The sequence below is a fragment of the Mytilus galloprovincialis genome, chromosome 6 (genome assembly GCF_965363235.1).
Source record: "Mytilus galloprovincialis chromosome 6, xbMytGall1.hap1.1, whole genome shotgun sequence".
NCBI classification, from domain to species: Eukaryota; Metazoa; Mollusca; class Bivalvia; order Mytilida; family Mytilidae; genus Mytilus; species Mytilus galloprovincialis.
The window spans coordinates 25,721,260-25,744,935 of record NC_134843.1 but is presented as its reverse complement, the minus strand read 5'-3'; the positions used below and the strand labels follow the sequence as shown (position 1 = coordinate 25,744,935).

The 23,676-nt window shown below is 30.3% G+C and overlaps 1 protein-coding gene across 1 annotated transcript; it reads left to right on the top strand.

Annotated features, from left to right (window-relative positions):
* The first annotated feature begins 1,885 nt into the window (after positions 1-1,885).
* LOC143079250 (UDP-N-acetylglucosamine--dolichyl-phosphate N-acetylglucosaminephosphotransferase-like) lies at positions 1,886-22,348 on the top strand. Its single transcript, XM_076254485.1, has 8 exons — positions 1,886-2,111; positions 10,970-11,093; positions 12,059-12,272; positions 12,771-12,917; positions 16,023-16,107; positions 17,879-18,067; positions 19,010-19,253; positions 19,733-22,348. Exons 1-8 carry the CDS (start codon positions 1,954-1,956, stop codon positions 19,793-19,795), a joined length of 1,224 nt encoding a protein of 407 aa, XP_076110600.1. The 5' UTR covers positions 1,886-1,953; the 3' UTR covers positions 19,796-22,348.
* The last annotated feature ends 1,328 nt before the right edge of the window (positions 22,349-23,676 follow it).

Genomic DNA, 23,676 nt, shown 5'->3' with positions numbered 1-23,676 from the left:
CTAGAAATCCCAAATATAAAACAATTCAAAGGAGAAAACTAACGGCCTAATTAATGTACAAAATAAAGTGAATGAAAAACAAATAAACAACACAGCAACAACGACAACCACTGACTTACAGGCTCCTGAATTGGGACATGTTAGCGGGATCCCAACCATCTCCTAACCTGGGACAGTGATGTAACAGTACAACAACTTGTTTGAGAGCGCTCAATCCTCCTCGAAGCTGAAACAGTAGTGTAGAAGTACAATATTAAAACAACCTGTGCAAATCAGTTGCAATTAAATTAACTCAAAAGATCGGTACGAGACGCACAAAAGAAACCGACCAACTATAAACAATAGACTTAAAGCATCGAAATAAAAGTATTTTCGGTGGCGGATCCAGAACTTTTCCTAAGGGGGGGGGGGGGGGGGGGGGCGCTGACTGACCTAAGGTGGGCCCGCTCCAGTCATGCTTCAATGATTCCCTATATGATCAACCAAATTTTTCCCACGAAAGGGGGGGGGGGCGGGCCCCCCAGGGCCCCCTGGATCCGCCTATGATTTTCAATCATTGGGAGTTTGTTCAAAACTAGTTGCAACTAGTATTGAAATAAATCTTGTTTTTCCGAACTTAAGTATATTTAAAAAAATTAGTACACAATCAACTGATTTATTAAAAAAAAAAAAACGTATAAGAATTGTCTGACTTACATTTAGATCCATATATACAATGAAAGTTTTTGAAAAGTCCGAAGGTTTTGACCATCAAAATTTGGCATTAGAAATAATAGTTAGGACTAGAAGATTTTCTTTAAGGACCACCAGAGAAAAGTTATTTTGAGAACTTTCTGATATCTTGCTTTATACAAAAATGATCCAGTTCGGTTACTTTAAAAAAAAAATGGATAGACTATAAAGATGTCCTTTTTGACCAGTCATATTCCAGACAAACATTGACGGATTCTTGTGCAGTTTAAGATTATTCTTAAAAATCAAATAGTTGGGGTTAAGCGTGATTTGTTTAACAAAATTGAGATAAAGGAAAGCATAAAGAAAATTGTAACGAACAGAGCGCACCTTTACAGTCATGTCTACTGGGCGTATCTTAATTTTCTTAAAAATCGAAAACTTAATTTATGTCATCCAACATAACGAAAACCTGCTATATTCGATGGCAAATTCAATTTTTATTTATTGATCTTCTGTAGGATATATCTAGAAGAGGTCCAGATTCATTTTTGGACTCTTCACCAGCTGAAGACATTCAGGAGATGTTCAGAAGAGACCAATAAAACACGCACCTAGTCAGTACATTTCACTCCCAATGTTGATCGCTAGTTGAAATTCATTTTAATATAACCGTTGCAATACCTTAACAAGAATAGTGGAAAAACATCTTTACAACACAATGATACATTTAAAATAGAAAAGGGAGAATAATCAATTCCATAAGAGAGATTCTTGGCTAAAAGTACCTTTTACTAACAAAACAAACCCACTATTAAAAGGGGAATTACTAATTTAAGCAACCAATGTCTGTTAGGGTAAGATATGACAGGAATTGAGATTTAAAGAATAATTTTTATCCGTTAAAAGAGTCAACTATTTATTAAGCATGTTTGAACAAATGTAAGGTTGAATATTGCGAACATGTACGGTCTTCTCGATTTGTCACGTACAAAAGTAGTTTAATTAAAAAGTGATTTTTCTTTTTGCAATTAATTTTTATATTAAAGTGTAAAAGCTTTGACCGAAGCACATTTTTATGTACATATATTTCTGAGTGCACTAAATTTAAAATTCATGAAAATCGATATTTTGTTACCAAAAGTTTTCCACTTCACTGGTTTGATTTTTATAAAAATTTCGGAAATAATCCGTTTTCGATCTAGATATTAGAAAAACTGTCATGGTGGACACGTAATTCGCCGGCAAGGTTTCATCAGAAATATTAGCGAATTTACCAAGATGGACACAACAGACTTCCATTTTAATCTTCTTGTCAATGCAGCACTGTCTGTTCTTGGATTCCTGATATGTTACAAAGTGATTCCACCGTTTGGGGAAATGTTTATACAGGCACATCTGTTTGGTGTAGACCAGAGTAAAACAACCAAAGCAAAAGTGTATGTCATAGTTTAATAGTCCCTTGATTGTTAAATTTAAACTTTAAATTCTGAAAGCTCATACTATACTCCAGTCCTAAAACAAATAAAAGGGATGAGTGCAATAAAAACACAATGAAAAAGGCACCATCTTCCTGTGGGCATGTTGGGAAATTATCTGGGTCCATTTGCCCCAAAATACTCATCCATTCAGATTTGACTCTGCCTTTCACTTTCACACCCAACATGTTCGCACCCAAAGTCTGACTGCAGCCTGTCTATTGATTTACTGTAAGTGTATAGCTACACATATTTTTTCAATGTAAATGTTTCAACTGTTCATAGAACAAAGCTCTTCCTTGGCCAATCTTCAATGTTTTACTCATACCAAGCTAAATACATGCAGAATTTGCATCAAAGCATAAAATAAAGTGCCCCAACTTAGACCAACTTATATGATTTATTGGAGTACCTATCTTTATACCTTGGACTTGGTTTCTATCAATAGACCACTTTCAAGTTTGTTCTTTAACTAAAAAATACCTCAGCAATTATGTGTGCCTTTATGACGTCAATTACCAGATAGAGGGGATCACCTGTATCCCTGCACTATCAACGTTAATCAAGCATCTTAGTGATCATTATTGTGCAGGTTAAATTAGAATTAATGTTTCTTCTGTAGGTACTTGAATCACAATTCTCTAATGACAGCAGTACTGATTGTCAATTTATTATGATAATTCAATTTGCTGAACATGCTGAATAATATGTGTAATATAGTATCATAGTTAGTGTTGGATAATCGGTTGAAATTACCAACTGATTATCTATTACAATCGGTTGACAGCAACCAACCGACTATCAGTTATAATCGCATCATAATACCTTGCCCTTTTGTTTAAATGAAATCATGCATTTAGTCTCATTGTACATGTCTAATGTGTATATTCCCATATCCTTGTAAAGTTTATATATTCATATTTGATCTTTTGTTTCTTTTCATATATTCTGGCATACTAAATTATAATCCTGGTACCTTTGATAACTATTTATTTAGCAGTTAAAACAATGAATTAATACATGTAATAAGAATCAAGATTCATATTGAACATATTTTTTCTCATAATTACAACATTAATTAACAACAGTATGACAGTGACACTAACATTTCTAAATTTCAATGGTGTAACTCACAATGCAATTTCAATATAACATAGATGTATAAACATTTGAGTGCTTCTAATTAAGAAAAGATATATAAAGTTTTTAACTTTAAAAAATTTAAGATTAACAGAAAAAAATAAAACAATGCATTTGCATTATAATATATGGACCATAATTTGGCATTCGGCCTTTGGTTTCTTTTTGTATCCTTTTTTATAAGTTCTAAAACTTTAACTTTTATTCTGTGGGTTGTGTTGGTGTTAGAATAGTATTAATGGAACAATTGAGTTTTTCAAGAAAAAATTAATACATTTTGATTCACCGTTTACGTGACAGGAAACCAAACAGGAAACCAATCTTTATTTTCTTTATTTTACACAATATATTTCAAAAGACATAAATGAACACCATTACTAGTGTTACTTGCTTCATGTTAATATTTAAAATCTATTTTCAATGTTAAATTAAAGTTTTTTTTAAACGCGACAGGAAATCATAAGAAACCGAAAACATTTTTTTAGTTTTATTTTATTGCAAAATCTGCTTAAAATAATCTGAACAGTATACTTTTTCTTAAAATCCATCTTAAAACAATGCATTTGCATTATAATATATGGACCATAATTTGGTATTCGGCCTTTGGTTTCTTTTTGTATCCTTTTTAGCTCACCTGGCCTAAAAGGCCATGTGAGCTTTTCTCATCACTTGGCGTCCGTCGTCGTCGTCGTCGTCTGTCGTCGTTAACAATTTTTCAAACATCTTCTCCTCTGAAACTACTGAATAGATTTGAATGAAACTTAAAATGATTGTTCCTTAGATTATCCTGCACAAAGTGTGTGCTTCGATTTTTGATCCGTCAAAAAACATGGCCGCCGTTACTTAAAATAGAACATAGGGGTCAAATGCAGTTTTTGGCTTATATCTCAAAAACGGAAGCATTTAGAGCAAATCTGACAAGGGGTAAAAATGTTCATTAGGTCAAGATCTATCAGCCCAGAAATTTTCAGATGAATCAAACAAACCATTGTTGGGTTGCTGCCACTTAATTGGTAATTTTAAGGAAATTTTGCAGTTTTTGGTCATTATCTTGAATATTATTATAGATGAAGATAAACTGTAAACAGCAAAAATGATCAGCAAAGTAAGATCTACAAATAGGTTAATATGACCAAAATTGTCAATTGACCCCTTAAGGGGTAAATGTCCTTTAATGACAATTTTTCACAATTTGTTCATCATATTTGCTAACTTTAAAAAATCTTCTCCTCTGAAACTACTGAATGGATTTGGATGAAACTTAGCATGATAGTTCCTTAGATTATCCTGCACAAAGTGTGTGCTTCGATTTTTGATCCGTCAAAAAACATGGCCGCCCTTACTTTAAATAGAACATAGGGGTAAGTTTTTGTGTTTTGGTCTGTTTTTCTTATACTATATGCAATAGGTCTACTAAAATTGGTGTATAGAATGATTGTAAGGTGTACATGTCTAGCTGACAGGTGTCATCTAACCTTGACCTCATTTTCATAATTCAGTGGTCAAAGTTAACTTTTTTAGTTTTGGTCTATTTTTTTAATACTTTATGCATTAGGTCAACTATATTTGGTGTATGAAAATATTTTATGATCTATATGTCGGTTACGCAGGTTTTATTTGAACTTGACCTCATTTTCACAGTCCATTGCTAAGTTTTAAGCAGTCAGGGGACTTACTTAAATAAGTGATTTTCTAAATCACTGATTTAAGTAACATTATTTCCATAAAGGTTGGAAGTTAGAGTTGTCTTTCTTTAATAATCACCTATTTAAGTAGTACAAATTAATCACTAGAAGAAGTGATTTAATTTTACTGTAGCTTTAAATATAGAATGCTAATGATCCAGGGACTAATTATGTTTCTAAACTTATCAGAACCAACATCTGTGTTGTCTAGGATGACCAGGTCATTTCAGGTGATGACCTTGTACTGAATCTAGGATAATGACATAAAAATCACTTGTTTAAGTATCAGACCTCAATTTCCTTCCCAAAAATCACTTCTTTAAGTATCATTCTTTTAATAATCCCTACCAGTTTCAACACCCCAGAACAGTGAGATTTTTATCGCGAACAGTAGAATTTTATTACATAATCTGAAAGATGAAACCTTGAACTTCACAGGAAAAATACTCCCACTGCTGGGAAAAATCTTTTAAGAAAGTATCAGTTCATTATGTAAAGCCATTATTATAGCATTTTTTCAACTAAAATAGAATTCTCAGCTAAATGATAGCATCAAAGGCAGAAACCTTTCTACTTAAAAGAAGCAAAAAGTTAATTTTTTTTTTAATTTTACTAATTAAAAGATATCATTTAAACCTATGTGTTTGAAATTTGGAAAAAAATACAAAATTCCAATTTGTGACAAAACCACGATTTTGCTACTCAAATAAGTGATTTAAAAATCACCTATTTCAGTAAGTCCCCTGACTGTTAAGTGTTTGTGTTTTGGTCTCATTTTCTTTATTTATAAACAGTAAGTCATACATGTATATATTTGTAATATTGAAGAATTGTTAGCTGTACATGTTTGCCTGGCATGGTTCAATATGTTCAATAAGGCATTGTTTACCAGGTGAGCGATTCAGGCTCTTGAGAGCCTCTTGTTTATAAGATCTAAAACTTTAACTTTTATTCTGTGGGTTGTGTTGGTGTTAGAATAGTATTAATGGAACAATTGAGTTTTTCAAGAAAAAATTAATACATTTTGATTCACCGTTTACGTGACAGGAAACCAAACAGGAAACCAATCTTTATTTTCTTTATTTTGCACAATATATTTCAAAAGACATAAATGAACACCATTACTAGTGTTACTTGCTTCATGTTAATATTTAAAATCTATTTTCAATGTTAAATTAAAGTTTTTTTTAAACGCGACAGGAAACCATAAGAAACCGAAAGCATTTTTTTAGTTTTATTTTATTGCAAAATCTGCTTAAAATAATCTGAACAGTATACTTTTTCTTAAAATCCATCTTAAATGTAACAGTATTATAAAACTCCTAAATATGTGCTTGTTTTGAAAACAATTAGTACAATTTATTCAGAAATTTCCATATTTTCTTCATTGATACAGGATACCATAATCGTTGTATCTTGATGTTTTAGCCAAAAAAATGTATTTATATTTGGTTTTGAAATTCCAGTTATATACAATTTATTCCAAATCATTGGCAATGTAAAATTCTTTAAATCCAGTAAAGAAAAAAACTTTTAACTTGGAATTAAAATCTTTAAAATAGGCACCATGTGATATTTGTGACCTGTACACCATCTACATGGTTTCCACATTTTAACCTACTTTAGTGGGCTAAAATCAATTAAGTACTTCCTTTCAAGTCATGCATGGTAAAAGTTAACTTCTCCTTTGACAAGTTTATTGCGTAGACCTCTGAAAAGTGTTTGCAGAACATGAATAAAAAAAAATAATTAAAAATTGTGACAAAGATACCAACTTTGTACATTCCAAGTGTAACGGTATATTAACATGTATTTTTTATTAAATTATCTTTATTCACCTAAAATATCCAGTAATATTTACTGCTGAAGCAAAATCAATCCAACGAGCATCGGCACAATGATAAGAGACGTAATGTCGATTGAATTTTCCAAGGACCCTTTACATCGTTATCCGGAAACGAAGTGTGTTATAACGTCTGTCAAATCTGAAATCGATTTTGTCAAGTCATTGGGCATTTATTTTCACACAAGATCGTATGTAACATTATACACATAGGAAAAATAATAGACCCCCGGCACAATCTCTTTGAAAATTGTATTTTCCTTTTTAAAAGAAGATGAAACAAGTTTACAGATTATGTTTGCTAACATCCCGTTGGAAACAAAAACAATGTTTAGACCTAGTATTTCATATATCCGGCTGTAAGGGCGTGATCACATGTTAGTCACATGTTTCACATATGACCGGAAATGATTAGAACTTAACGACAAAAACAATTTTAATAAAAAAAGGAAATAACTGGACTTCTGTTTTGTGTGAAATGTAACGCATAACGATAACGTCATTTTCTAACTTAATTATTACGAAGAACAAAACTAGAATGTAAATCATCTCTGATTTACCTGTTCGAACATCTCGCGAGAGTTCATATTTGCATATTGTTATAAAGAATTCTATTACAACAAAGCAGATTACATCATCTAAAATTTGCGTAACCAAAGTAACACTAGTGTTCTTACACCTGCTACAGAAATACTTATAGTTCTCGACATTTTCTTCTGACTATTCTTATTGGTCGATGTTCTTAATTATTTGAAAGCAAAATTACGAATTTGCCGGTGACGATTATCTATAAATCAGTCAGCGTTATGCACTTCGGAAGCGAAAAGTAACGCGAGAAACGACACAAAAATACGGTCGTATAATCTTTGAAATTTGTTAATTTCAATTTTTTTTCTAGGGAAGAGTAGCATACACTTGTATGTTTATAAAAATAAAGGCATCTTTAGATGTAGTTACAACTTTTCTTACAGTATGATAGCTGTAAAAAATAAAAAGATAACTGAATTTGACAATGTATGGAATGTTTTTGAAAAACTGTTATTGAATACCAGCTAATGTCTTTTTTGTTGTTGTTACAATAAATTATGACTACTTAATTATAATCTTTTTTAAAGAAAATATTATTGTCGTGTTATGTACTTGATCAGTGTTGATGGCTGTTACGAAAGAAATATGTCTCGTAAATTTTCAATTTTTGTTCAACATAATTATTTGATATTTAAAATATAGATAGGGATGTAACTGGATAATCTTTTTGCGTTTTGTTTTTGTTTTTTGTGTTTTGTTTTCCTTCGTTATTTATTTATTTATTTATTTTTAATTTTTTAATTTTTTATTTCTTTATCTTTTCAATAGAAAATGTAAAATATTTCCAATTAAGATTTATTTATAAAAATGACATTGTATTTATCTTATATGTATTATATTGTATGTATGTCATGTATATGTTATAATTGTTGGAAATAAAAAAATCAAAAGTTAAAAAAAAAACTTTTCTTACAGTAATACACATTTTTATCACTTTTCTATCGTTATAGGAAACGAGCCCAATAGCAAATTATGGTCCATATATACAGTAAACAAAGCCAATGTCTGTTAATTCGAGTAGAATGCTTTTTTTCACTTTTGTGATCATTATTTTTCTGTCAATTGTGTCATTCGTGCGTCTGAACTTATAATTGCAAGAATGCAGATTTATTTCATAGTCATGATAGTTGAACCGTATCCTATTCGTGATATTTATATTTTTCAATATGGCGGACAAATTTCGGAAAATTTACAAAAATAAACGATGTTCATATGTTTGGCAAGCAATTTGGAAAGGAATATGACGTTTTTGATGCTACAAATGGATAAAACATTAATAAAAGGCAATTTGCAAAACGTTCTAATGAAGCAAAGAAATTATTTTGTCTAAAATCAGAATGATTTTATGTACGCTCTCAAGTAACAAGTAGAATTTACCGGTATTGGAAGAAAGTATTTCATACAAAGTTATTAATTTTAAATAACATTCCATCAATCTGCAAATATTTATAGTCAATGCATTTGTCACATTTATAAAGAAGGAAATTGGTTGTGTCTTTAATTATAGGATGTTTGACATTGTTATTGTCATCGATCCTGATATTTTTTGTTATTATTTGTTTGACTGTGCATATAAAATGCAAACTGCAAACAGACCGGAAGTTGATAAGCTTAAAGTCCGGAAACTTTAACGACAATTGATTAGACAAAATCCCAATCGATTATCGACATCGCCAGGCCCAACAAACTGATTTCCGACTTATTCCGATCATTGAAACAACACTTAATCATAGTTTTCCAACTACTAGCTCAACATGGGAACAGAAGTGACGATCATGACGATGCACCTAAACTCACAAATGATTTTCACTAAAACCAAAGTTTTTAACAGAAATGCATCAAACTCAAAGGTTGTCTATTTTTCCTTAACTATCTCACAATGTCCACTGGAAATATTTAGTACACCTGTAGCATTTAATAAACCGGTAGTTTTGAGGCTAAAACAGATTGAAGAGTATGTTAATTGAACTTGATCTTTTTGACACATTTTGCATGCTATAAAAATAAGAAACTTGGTATGATTGCCAATGAGACATAACCATAATAACAATTGGACCAGCAACCAAATAATGTACATTGTAGATGTTAACAAATATAGATCAACATGATCACTTGACAGACTTCAACAAAAAGCAAATATCATACCACATATAGTTTAGTTTATCAAAGAAAACTCAGCCGCATAAGACTGCGTAACAGAAGCATATTATACACAATATTAATTACAACATAGTTCATAATACATTTTTAAATTATACATCTTCAGAAATAAGTTTGTGTTTATTACAGTTTTAAATTAGACAAGCATCTTTCCTACCTTTTGAATAAAAATTGACAGCTTAGACAGCTCATTACTATTACTATATTTAAGCATGCCAAGTACTTTTTTTCATTTGGATATCTTAAATAATATGGAGGTACGAACTTCACAATTGGTACATTTACTTAAGGAATGACTGTAATATTTTTTCTGTCTATGAAGAAATAACATAACATAAAAAATTTGGTGCACAGGTTATTTAACAGTGTGCACCACATTTTTTATGTTATTTCGAATAGACAGAAAAAATATTACAGTCATTTCTTATAATTTAATTCTAAATTCCATTTTAAACCGTAGAAAACCATGAAAAAACTTTGATGACGTCACGGTCACATGACTAAATTGTGTCTATGGGCTCATAACAAAATAACGTCAGCCAATCAGAAGACGTGTTACATCCAAAATTAAATTATATATATATGGATATACATCCCCAAGACTAGCTTTACAACAATGTACAAAGAGGACAAATTCTCTCATTTCGTGGTACATTTCTCCATCTTCCTGTTTCGATGGGAAACTTTGTATTACATACCCTTGATTTACATATGTTTACTCTATGACCCCGCCTTAATTTTAACAGATATGGTTCTAAGCAAAACTCTTCTTTAAAGTATAGATAAAATTCCCCCCTTGATGAGTTGTTTATATCTGACATTGTCTGAGAACCATTTTTGAATAATACATTGTTTGTAGTACAACTGTATTGAGTTTTAAAAGTCCCAGAATTACACCCTTAAAAAAATTACATGTTACAACTGTTAAACATGGTAAAAAGGATATTTTTCATTTACATTTGCATAAGTAAATCAGCTTTTAAATTTTAGAGAAATATTCAATCCTTAAATACAGCAACCATTTTGCAAGAAAGATTCTACATGTATACAACATTAAATGTACCAATTTTATATACCTTTGGAAAATGTTTCTGTTTATTTCTCGACACATGTGAGTGAAATGATCAGTGTTAATTTATTGGATTCGACCATCATGGCCATAATTCTTTGATTTAATGTTTCATGATTTTGTTTATCAAGATAATTATTTTTATGATAAATGTAAGTTTGAATTAGGCACCAATTTAGTGTTAAACATGCATGTTAAATGATTTTAAATACCATTTTATTTTAGGGTACAGAATTTGCAGACTTTATAACATGTACATGTGATCATGATAAACTACTTATATGTGTGTTAATGAATATATCTGAATTTCATGATTGTCTCATTTATGTTACAGCCCTGAAGCCTTAGGTGTGATTTGTGGAGCCATTTTTCTGATAATTATGTTCCTTTTCATACCAGTTCCCTTCTACAAACATCTTTACTACACAGAAAATTACAAGAGTTTTCCTCATAATGAGGTAAGATTGAAATAGTTTTCAGGTTTTAATGATAAATTTAAGATACCTAATTATATATATAACTTTGGATTAAAGAGATTCTTTCTACAAATGTATTATCAGAAAACATGCATGTAGAATGTCAGACATTTCTATAAAATGACTGGTCAAATACATGTACATAAAGTCTAAAGAGACTAATGTAATGGTACAATTTGTCTACAAGGGCAATTAACAAACAGTAAAATGTAGTTCAATGGCCTTTTTTTTATCAATTGTTTATTTATTTATTACTTTTTAATTTTATAAACCAAAATTTATATGAAAAAAAACTGAAGTTTACAAAGCCATGTTATAAATTTTGAATTTATATTAGCATGATTAGGGTCATTTTTAGTGATCATATGGTCAGTTATTGTACAGAGAAATAAGTCAATCTAGTAACAGTATCCTAATTATAAACCACATACATTTCAGTCTTAAGTGAAGAGAAGAACAACTGTATTGAAATAAGTCTTTCATTGATTTCTATTTGCTCTATGTATATTTAGTCAAACTGTCTGTGTCACAGTGGTATGTACATATGTACATGTATACATGTAGTATACACCCTCTCTATATATACCAAAAATTAAAAGAAACAACATATGTGTTATATCATGTATATCAATGGTAGAAGTGAATGGTATGATCACTTGTTTCAGTAATTTTGAATGGAAATCAAGGGAGACAAACTTTATTTCTTATATCATAATTACTGATTGTGTGATGTTTATACATTTGTACATGTAACACCATATTATCATTGATTATAGTTCAATGATCATGATGATCATTGATGATGTTGACCGTTGTACATATAACTAATTCATATTTTAATTTGTATCTCGACTTTTTAATTCTGGCATACATTGATATGATTGTTCATTTACATTTTACATATGTAATATATTTTAGGTAAATCATCTATTTTTTGTTTGTTTCAGTATATAGAATACATAGCAGCACTATTATCTATATGCTGTATGATATTCTTGGGTTTTGCTGATGATGTGTTAAACCTGAAGTGGAGACACAAAGTCATGTTACCAACCATTGCTTCCCTCCCTTTATTGATGGTCTACTTTGTCAACGTGGGATCTACTACAATTGTTGTACCAAAACCTTTCAGGATGTACCTAGGACATGATGTTGATTTGAGTAAGGGCTGATCATTAGGAAAATATCTCTAGAGGCAGGAATTAGGATATTACATTAATAAGGGTAGAGGTTAATTACACAAAAATTAATGTAACACAATTGATTTCCTTTGCATATCTTAATTATTAGATATTTAATAATATATACTTTGAAATATAGCAACTTTACAACATGATAAAATTAGAATATATTTTTTTTTAAATTAGGTGATGAGGTATGATTGCCTATGAGGCACAAGACTGCAAATGAAATTAATGATGTGGATTTAAGCAGCAATAGATAAATCAACAGCCTTCATTCAACAAGAAAGTAAAAAACCCATACCAGTAAACTTTTTGCTTTCAAATTTAATTACAAGAAGCAAAACCCATACTGCGTAAATGTTTAGCTTTCAAATTAATTTTTTTGCATTGTTTACCATATTGTCAATTTATATTCTATATGAAAAGGACTCCACACCAAAAGAAAATGAACATATATGTTTTGTTTATTTTTCAGGTATCTTGTATTATGTATACATGGGTATGTTAGCTGTATTCTGTACGAATGCTATAAACATTCTGGCTGGAGTAAATGGTCTGGAGGCTGGACAATCATTTGTAATTGCTGTTTCTGTTGTTATATTTAACATCCTAGAATTGTCAGGTAAAGTATTATCTATGATGGTAGTGAGTGCAGCAGTAACATTCTTTCAGTTATATTTATTTATTTTTATGGCCCCGCAACGAAGTTGTCGTTGCCATATAGTTTTACCCTTGTCCGAAATTCCGTAATTCAGTAAAATTTAATTCCGAAATTCCATCATTCCGCAACAAACCATTATACAGAGTTTTTTTTCTAAACACCTTCAGATATTAGGCTGATTTTTGGTATGTGAGTTAACCATGATGTGTTACAGGTCAAGTTTAGTTTTGTTACGCTTTGCTAATTTTTGGCGAAATTACAGGCTTTGGACTTTGATAAATTGTTGAAAATCACAGTTATACAGACTCTTTTCTAAATGCCTTCAGATATTGGGCTGATTTTTGATATGTGAGTTGACCATGATGAGTTAAAGATCAAGATTAAGTTTTGTTCCATTTCGCTAATTTTTGGCGAAATTACTGGCTTTGGACTTTGATAAATTGCTGAAAATCACAGTTATACAGACTTTTTTTCTAAACACCTTCAGATATTGGGCTGGTTTTTGATATGTGAGTTAACCATGATGAGTTACAGATCAAGTTTAAGTTTCATACCGCTCTGCTAATTCCTACCGAATTTACAGGCTTTGGACTTTGATAAATTGTTGAAAATCACAGTTATACGGACTTTTTTTCTATACGTGAGACTACTATCATGTTTGAGTCCACATGTGTTATTCAAATTGCAGATTTTTCAACATTTTTGTACGGGGCCATTCGTATCGCTTTGACACATCTAGTTTATTGAAGAACTCATATGTAAAATAAGACCATCACTGTAGATTGATTTATTATGGATACCAATTTTTGTAGATTGAGGGAACATTTTAAAATTTGCGGTTTTGCACACTCAACATATTGATTCAAATGTCTCCAAAAAAATGTTTCAAAGAAAAACAAAACGTCAACAGGTTTGAATAGAACATCATGTACATTGATTTGCATATTTACAGGTGAGGTTAGATCAACACATTTTTCTTTTATTATTATTTATCCTTTATGTTCTCCAGCAGTTTTCTGAGGAACAATTTATTGTTACTGTTATTTATAAAGCTGTTTCTCATTTTTTTTGTAATGAGTTTAGGCTTAAATTGAATATTTCAGATTCAGAAATTATTAGAGGTTTTTATTAATGTGAAAAATGTGCTTTTGAATATTGCAATAAGAACTCACATTCTTATATGGGGTACATATATCTAGATGTAACTATTCCTGAATTTGCAATATTTAAATTCATACTTGTTAACTCTCCAAAATCATTATAGTAAATGCATGCAATAGTTTCTGAATTTACAGTAAATAAATTGAATAATTAAAAATTTTTACTTTTACTTTACAGTTGATAATAAAAATGATTTAGTAAAAAGTAAGATGGTGTAATTTTTATATGGTTTTGGGCTTTGCTAGAATAGTACATTGTACCTTGTTATATAATACCTTTGGTTTATTAGACTGGTCTATTTGTAAAAAATGTAAAATTTACAGATGCATAGAATTTTGATTGATATTTTGTCCCTCTATTGCTTTTAGTCACAAGAGAGGGGTCTAGACATTTGCAATTATCTAAAAATTACAGATCAGATTAAATATAATACTAATGATCCAATGAAGGAGCAGGGTAGGTTGGTTGTATACTTATTAACCTCTGTCTGTCCATTCTTTATCACTGTGTATCATCGTACAGCAGCTATAGGTACTAACCAAGCTGGCATGAGCGATTTTGACCTTACACAGCAACGAAATCTTTGTTTTGTTCACATAATATCAATGTGTACTTCAATCTAAACATAATTGTTGTTTTAAGAAATGATTTAGTCGTAGGTTGATGATTAGAGATGTCTCATTATTTTCCCAAAACAAGAACGATTACTAAAAACATGAGCAAATACTTTGTCAAAGAAGTTGGCGCTCGTCTTATCCGATATAATTCTATATTCATTGCAACTGTTTTTCTGGTAGAAGGGTACTGTGTGTGTAATAAGTATAGCTGTTTCAATAATTGGCATTGAAATCTTTCATACATATGTTTTTTTTCAATATTTTATAACGAAAAGAAGCGTTGTGTACAGTGTTTAGCTGACCACATCAATCCTTCAGTACAGTGCATAGTTTTAAAAGTTGCTGTACACCATACACAAAAACTATTTTCATACGCGTTTATTTTCCTAAAAGTTTCAAGGAATGAGTAATCACAGGTAGATTTATGATTAGAACTATTACTTTTGCCCTGTATTAGATTTCGTTCAGATAAAACATGTAAATGTCTCGACAACTGTATCGAAATTGAAAGTTGTTGTTGACATTCACAACTATTTGCGAATGTAAAAGTTAATTGTTTTTATTAGATTATCAAAGTTGTCTTATAAATAGGAAAAAATCGATGCCAAAATTATTTGGGAGCAAGAATTTCAGATGTTGAGAAATGTACACTGAATGCTGATAAAACAAAACAAAGATTTTCGTTACCGTGTCAGTTCAAAATCAATCATGCACGCTTGGTTAGTACCTATATCGGCTGTACCGATGATACACGGTGTTAATTGCATTTACAAATACTAGTTTTCTGAAAAATCAAGCTTCATGCGAGCTATTTGTTGCATTTTTATATGCATTGCTCATCAACTTCCTGTTTACCAAATTCTTACACCTAAATTAAAGTCCATCCACAAATTTTCAGTCACAATTTACACAGAAACTTCAGAAGTGGGAGCTTCTTAAAATATGTTATAATGCTTCATGTGAACATGCTATACTGTATGATACTTTTTCACACCCATTGCTTGTCATACTTGAGTTAACCATACCTATAGCAGAAGCATCATTAGTGAATAATGGCTAAAAGATAGAACATCTTGTTTTTTACAGGAATGTTTAATAAATTAGCCAAAATGCATTTAATTTGACTGCATAAAAGTACTTTTTTGTATGTCCATGTATATATAAAACCATCTTCAGTTTGTTATATTTTTACAAAATATAAATTGGTCGCACATGTTTATATCACACATTAGTATTACTGTACTACATTTTAATGCTTATTCCAACATTTACAACTCTGTAATTTCAGGATGTTGTACAGAGGCACATGTATTTAGTTTATATTTTATGATGCCATATATAGGAGTGTGTTTAGCTTTGCTAATACATAACTGGTAAGTAATTACTAAATATTTGCATCAATTATCTACCTTTGTAATGATACTGATTCTATAGGACTGCAAAAATTTGCTAGTGAAATAAGGTATGTGGATTTCATCATCGTTGACCAAAGACATTTGGTTTCAAGACAATTATTTGAGTATTACAGAATGCAACTTTGTATGAAAAAAAGGAAGATTGGATTTAATTTGGGAGTTATGGCAATATCCTTAAAAATACAGGGTAAAAAACAAGCAATTTTAAAACTTTGTTTTATTACTTGGTTGTTGCAAAGTGGAAGCATATAAGCATTGCAGTTTCATGCTTCAGGTATATATTTCAGAAGAGGATAGTAAATGACTTATTGTTTTTGGTTAATACAAAAACTCATCAAATATATCAGGCTTATGATTTTGTAGGCCAGGCTCACTTTAAGTCTGCAAAAAACTCCTTAGTGACACTCCAACCAGAAAAGTTTAAAGGCCAAATAAAGTATGAAGTTGAAAAGATCATTGAGGACCTAACTTTGTCCTAAAATTCTGAAAGATAATGCCAAATACAAAAGTTTGTCAGAATTGTAAGACAAGTGAATGCTGCTGGGTTTTAAGGTGTATACTTCACAATGTGTTAGACTAGGTTTGACTCTCAATAAAATACAAGTGTTCAGTTCAATATTCATTCAAACATAAGCATACAATCATAGTTACAATATATAAACATAGAAACGGGACGTCACATTGTTAGCGGTGACGCCACCTATAGGAATGGATAACATTCCCGCAATCCTTGACAAATGCTAATCAGTAATGACAGCACAACCCTAGAATGGGCAGTCAATAGACCACTTTCGAGTTCATCAACTCGTCAATTATACGCGCCTTTATGACGTCATTTACCAGATAGAGGGGTCGCCTGTATCCCTGCACTATTTACGTTCATCAAGCGTCTTAGTGATCGTCATTGTGCAGGATAAACTAGAAATAATGGTTGTTCTGTAGGTACTTAATGACAATTCCCTAATGACAGCAATGCTGATTGTCAATTTTGAAAATTCAATTTGCCGAATAATTCGTACAATATAGAATTATAGTTTACCAACCACTCGCTCAACATTGGAATGGAAGTGGCGACGCCCCTAAACGCACAAATGACGTTCACTAAAACCAGAGTTTTCGAACTCGAAAGTTGTCTATTTAGTCAGAAGATTTAACAAAATCTAATTTTAATTAAGAAATAATTCCTTCATGTCATGCTCTATGCTCATTTTAACATGGGTAGGCATTATATTTGTCAATATTTTACACTGAGCGTTAGCGAGGTGTAAAATGTGGTCAAATATAATGCCTACCCATGTTAAAATGAGCATAGAGCATGACATGAAGGAATTATTTCGATTCTAATGGGACAAATACAGTATTTTTATAGGTCGAAGCGTACGAAAATACCGTAAAAATGTTTAGCTGTTCCAGTTTCCTCCACGAGGAGTCTGTACATTACATTTTATATTTGATAAGTTTAAAAAATACGAGCAGGGTAAATATATGTTGTTCGATATAAAATATATTATAAAAGTTTATGTAAGCTACTTGAATGTATATATTTTATAGGATAAAGACGGAAATAACTTTAATATAAACAGTAAATTTGTGCGCATGTGTCAAACATATTTTGTGTTCATTAGAACACGGCTTTGTTTACAAAGCGTAATAAGGACGTCATATTAGAATCTCCTTTTTGATTATCTTTCCTATTGACTTATTTACATTTATAACTATTTTGTTATAGGTATCCATCTCGAGTGTTCGTTGGAGATACATTCTGTTATTTCTCGGGGATGACATTTGCGGTTGTAGCTATTCTAGGACATTTTAGTAAAACTATGTTACTGTTTTTTATACCACAAGTTGTCAACTTTGTGTATTCAGTTCCACAATTATTTAAATTTGTTCCATGTCCACGACATAGATTACCAAGGTAGGTCTATTTACCAAATAACAGAATTTTTTTTTATATACATTGTTTGAAATTAATGTGACTCCTATAAGGAGGTTTAAATTCAACATGCTAAAAAAATTTAGAAGACACTAAATTTCAACATGATATTAAAAAAAAGGAAGACACTAAATTAAAAGCTATAAGCTGAAGAAAAACAAATATCATGGTCAAATCAAACAAACAAAATCTATTAATTAAAATGTGACAAAACTTTACATAGAAAAAATAAGAGTAAAATGGACACCTCAAAAAAGGGGTTTGAAGCCAAATGCTCATTTATGGTTAGGCAGCTCCTGTTCAATCAGTGAGACTCCTTGAGTTACTCTTTGCAAGTAAAAATAGGGTGATAATTTACATTCATTTAGTGATTGCATATTAAAGAAGAAATAGGACAGTTTAATGGAAAAAACAAGTGGAATATATCTGCTATATATATCATTTTAAAATTTTTATCAAGCTTATTTTTAGGAAAACTATCAAATGTAATTTACCTTATCACTGAAATGTTCAAGAATCAGTTCATTATGACTTGCAAGGCATTTATAGAATTTTCATCCAATTTTAAAAACTCTTGGATTGTTTTAGCCTATTCAACTTCTATAGAAGGTTTGTGGTTATTTCCAGGCATAATGGCTTTTTCCACCAATAAAATCATGATAAAGCTGAGGTGGCTGAAAAGTTGTGTTAGATACCAACACATTATAAAATTGTCACTCTTTGTAAGCCAGTAAAAACATGCGGTTTAATTCAAAAGAAGTGATGGTTAAAAAAATGTGCATGAATACAAAGCAACAAAAAAAAAAATGGCCACTATTCTCAAATACATAGTTTTTAATTGATGAAGTTACTTGCAACACAAAATTTAGGTGTAATTTGTATGAATTAAATGTAAGATAAAACATGTCCTCTTTTTCATTTTAGATATAACAGTAAAACAGACAAAGTAGAAATGAGTTGCACAAAATACAAATATAGTAATTTAAACATTATTGGAAAGTTATGTGTGACAATATTTCGATTATTAAGAGTGTTAGATGTAAAGGATAATGTAGGAGAAGATGGACAATACACAGAATGTAACAATATGACATTAATAAATCTTATATTGAAATTCACTGGTCCATTACATGAGAGAACTTTAGTCATCATACTTATGGCAATACAGGTAAAATCATTTTAACCTTTTGGTCATGTGTTTATTTTCAAATTAACAATTTTGTTTTTATTAACAAAGGATGTGGTATGATTGCCAATGAGATGACTCTCCACAAGAGATTAAATGACACAGAAGTTGATAGATATAGGTCACTGTACAGCCTTCAACAATGAGCAAAGCCCATACCACATAGTCAGCTATAAAAGGCTCTGAAATCACAATTGTAAAACAATTCAAACGAGAAAACCAATGGCCTAATTAATGTACAAAAAAGATTACTTTAAACCAATTTATAATAAAAATAAAGCTAAATTGAATTGAGACAAGAACCAATTAAACCAATATGGGAATAATGAAGGCATCATTGAAACATTTAAATTATTTTTGTTAATTGATATTGGTTTAAAATTGGTTTTGAAGACTTCCAAAAACATTCACCAATGCAACTGCCTTTCATGCTAATAATGTTTTATTTTTTTTACTTGCAGGTCTTGTGTAGTGGAATAGCATTTTTCATCAGATATCATCTAGCCAAGTTATTCTATGATTAACAGAGAAAACCATAAACACAACATCTGTACAGTTGAGGAATTTGGTTTCAATCTTTTATTATATTTAAGCTGTTTAATGATACTTTGTATGCACTCAACTTGGGGTAACATAAAATTTCATGAATGTTACTTTCTTTATTGCACTAGTCTTTATTATACATATACTTTTATACTGATAAAATTTTGTATTTTATTTTTTCAATTAATCATGAAAAAATCATAATATATATATGCTGATGAAATTTTTATGTATTTCGTATATGTTTGCAAGGAGTATTGAAAATGTGAAAATGAATGTTTAAATGCAAACTTGGTGAATTTTTACTTTTGAAAATTTAAAAACTATTATGTATTATTAGAATTGGGATTGTTGATTATTAGACACAATTGTAAGTTTGATCATCACAATTTCATGAAATGCTACAAACAATAACTGCTATCTAAAGTGTAAATACAAGTTCTTATTTTTGTGAAACCCATCCCGTCGCAATTCTTGCAATTATACATACTTGCTAAATATTTCTGAATTAACTGTAATTTCTTGCATTTGTTCAGTTCAATTTGCATTTACATACAGCCATTTACAAATAAGTTTACTTTTAAATTGAGTTAGATGACTATCATAGATTGGAAAACTTAACTTTTAATAATACATTCATTCCTGATTGATAAACACCTTATAAATTATAACCTATACCAATTCATATAAGGAAATTGGAATATGTTCTATATGAGATACAATACATACTCTTCATAAAATGTCTATTAAAACTTGTGTGTGCATCTACTTGCTCTTGATTCTTATTTGTAAGTTGAACTGGCACTTTCCTATGAAATAATTTCAATTATATCCAAGAAATAGAAATTTTGGAGACAATCATATTTTTTTACTGATCATAGACAACTTTAACCTAAGTATTAAGGTTATAACTACTGCATTGTGTAAATTTTTATTTCATTTGTGTAAACTCTATTATATATAATATTTGGATCAGATTAAGACAGGGTAAAGCCAATTCGATGAAACAAATTGCAGTTGGGTCAGATATAAATGAACTGTAATTGGAGTGCAACACTTAAAATCAGGTTACAGTAAATTATTTAACCGCTTATAAACTATATTATCTTATAATTTGTATAAATATAAGATAAATGTAAAAGGGACTTTTTAACTAGATTTACATTGATTTAGGGATGTACGTAGGTGTGCAGGTAGGTGGGCAGCAACCAAATGTTGTCAATGCATTTACTCATGAACCATTTTGCAAAAGCTTTTAAAATTTTAATATGTTGTAACTGACAACAAAATGGAGGTCAAGTTCAATAATGGCAATTTTGCTTTTTACTGTTCAGGAGTATTGGTTCTTGAAAGATTGAAAAATGGTGTTTCCAGTCATGTCATTGCATTTACTCATGAACCATTCAAGCAAAGCTTTCAAATTTTAAAATGTTGTTACTGTTGACAAAATGGAGGTCAAGGTTGATATTGATGATTGTAATGTTTACCATTTAGGAAATTTTGTCCTTGTGCTATTGATAAATGCCAGGACACAAATAACTTAAAAATCCGGTTTACTGTCATTCTAACACTCTTGTTCACTTTTGTGACTGTGGAGGTGAATTATTTCAATGTAACACAGTGTTCTTCTTTGCTTGTTTTGTTCTGTAGACAATTGCACTTGTCTTCAAAAACTTCTCATAGCATATAATGAAGATAAATCAAATAACTTTTTAAATCAAATATGTTTTCTCTGCTCAAATTTTTGTATTAAATTTTTGTTATAGGTACCATGACATGCATTTACTAAAACTATAAAGATTAATCTTTTGCAATATGCACATATTCTATACAATTAGCTTGACTAAGATTTGCATTTATTAAATTTAAAATATTGTAGTGAAGCCTAGTCATCTTTTCTGTATCCATCATTCAATAGATCAGACAAGGCTGTTTTTGGTGCATTTTTCTTAGATTGACTGATAATGAATGTGTATTTTGAGATCATTTTTGACATGATGTGTTATGTTTTGTTTTGGTACATACATGTATGATATCTTTATATGATAACCTACTAGAAGTCACATAAACAAATTAACGTGATAAATTTACAACTTTTATTTTATATACTATGTAAGTTTTTCTTCTTATGAAAACAATTAATCAATAACTATTGAACCTGTAAAAATAATTTTAAAAGATCTTGCGCAAATTATATGCCTTTTGTGCACAAGAACTATGTAGGTTTTAGTATACTTTTGTGCACAAGAACTATATAGGTTTTAGTATGTTTTTAATGAATGCAGGAAAAACTTCAAGTCAAGGCAAATGTTAACAAGAAAGGGCTGTTACTAGAGTTTTGAGTTTTGATTTAAGTTATTGTATAGGACCACTGTATTACAAATGTAGATTGAAATCCAAGTTCTGTAAAAAGTTATTTCACAAAGAGGGGGGGGGGATTTATTTAGGAATTCTTATCTTTTCTACAGATATTTATTGAATATTTTGTTATAAATAGCTTTGTTATGTTTTACTTCAATAAAGATAAACATGAATATCTATATATAATGTTTTATTTGTGTGTTAAATTAGTTATCACATTGGTAGCACATGTATTTGTCTTAAACATATGCTAAAATATACTGCCTTAGTGATCTTGTGCTTGCCTCAAATATGGAAGGTTGTAGATTCAAGACTTTAATTTTGGTTTTTTGCTGTTTCTACACTTAACATATGGAATTTTAAAATTTGAAGAACAATGAGTGCTTTCAGTCAGAATAATGTGTCCAGCCAAGGAGACATGTCTTTCTGTGGATTGTTTAAATCATTGTTATATATATCATGTTGAAAATCCCTCAGTGAAGCAGTATAGTACAAAGCATATTTATTATCACATATAAAGTATAATATACCATATATAGCATACAAGAGTGCACACACTGAAATGTCTCCCCTGCTTTAATGATCATTGATTTTATGTTGATAGTACTAAATATAAAGCTTTTCTACAAGTATCACTAAACTTAACATGATGCAAGAAAATGAGGCCAAGGTTAGATAAACCACACTGGAAATATATGTACACCTAACAATCATTCTATACTCAAAATATAGTTGACCTATTCATTAGTTTTTAAGAAACAAACTTAACCTACAAAATTATATATTGACCAATGAACCATCTCAGACAGACATGTACACCTTTATAAATCAATTTAAGCATTAAATATAGTTGACCTATTGCATATAGTAATAGTATTTAAGAAAAAAACTTCATGAAATTTAACATCGACTCATAAACCATGAAAATGAGGTCAAGGTTAGATGATACCTGCCAGACAGACATTTTACATTACATACAAAAAAGAAGATGTGGTATGATTGCCAATGAGACAACTATCCACAAAAGACCAAAATGACACAGACATTAACAACTATAGGTCACCGTACGGCTTTCAACAATGAGCAAAGCCCATACCGTTCCATACACCAAATATAGTTAACCTATTGATTATAGTTTAAAAGAAATAGTTCAAGATCAAATAAAACCTACCAGAATGACATGTACATGCAAAATATTACTATCCAACAATCATAGTTGATCTATTGCATATAGTATTGCCAGCTGGACATTTCATACACCAAATATAGTTGACCTATTGCTTACATTACTTACACAAAAAAAAAAGACCAAAAACAAAAACAATTAACACTGAACAAGGAACTGTGAAAATGAGGTCAAGGTCAAATAAAACCATGTCCATACACAATATATAGTAGACCTATTGCATACAGTATAAGAAAATCAGACCAAAACACAAAAATCTAACTAAAACCACTGAAGTTGAACCATGAAAATGAGGTCAAGGTCAGTTGGACATGT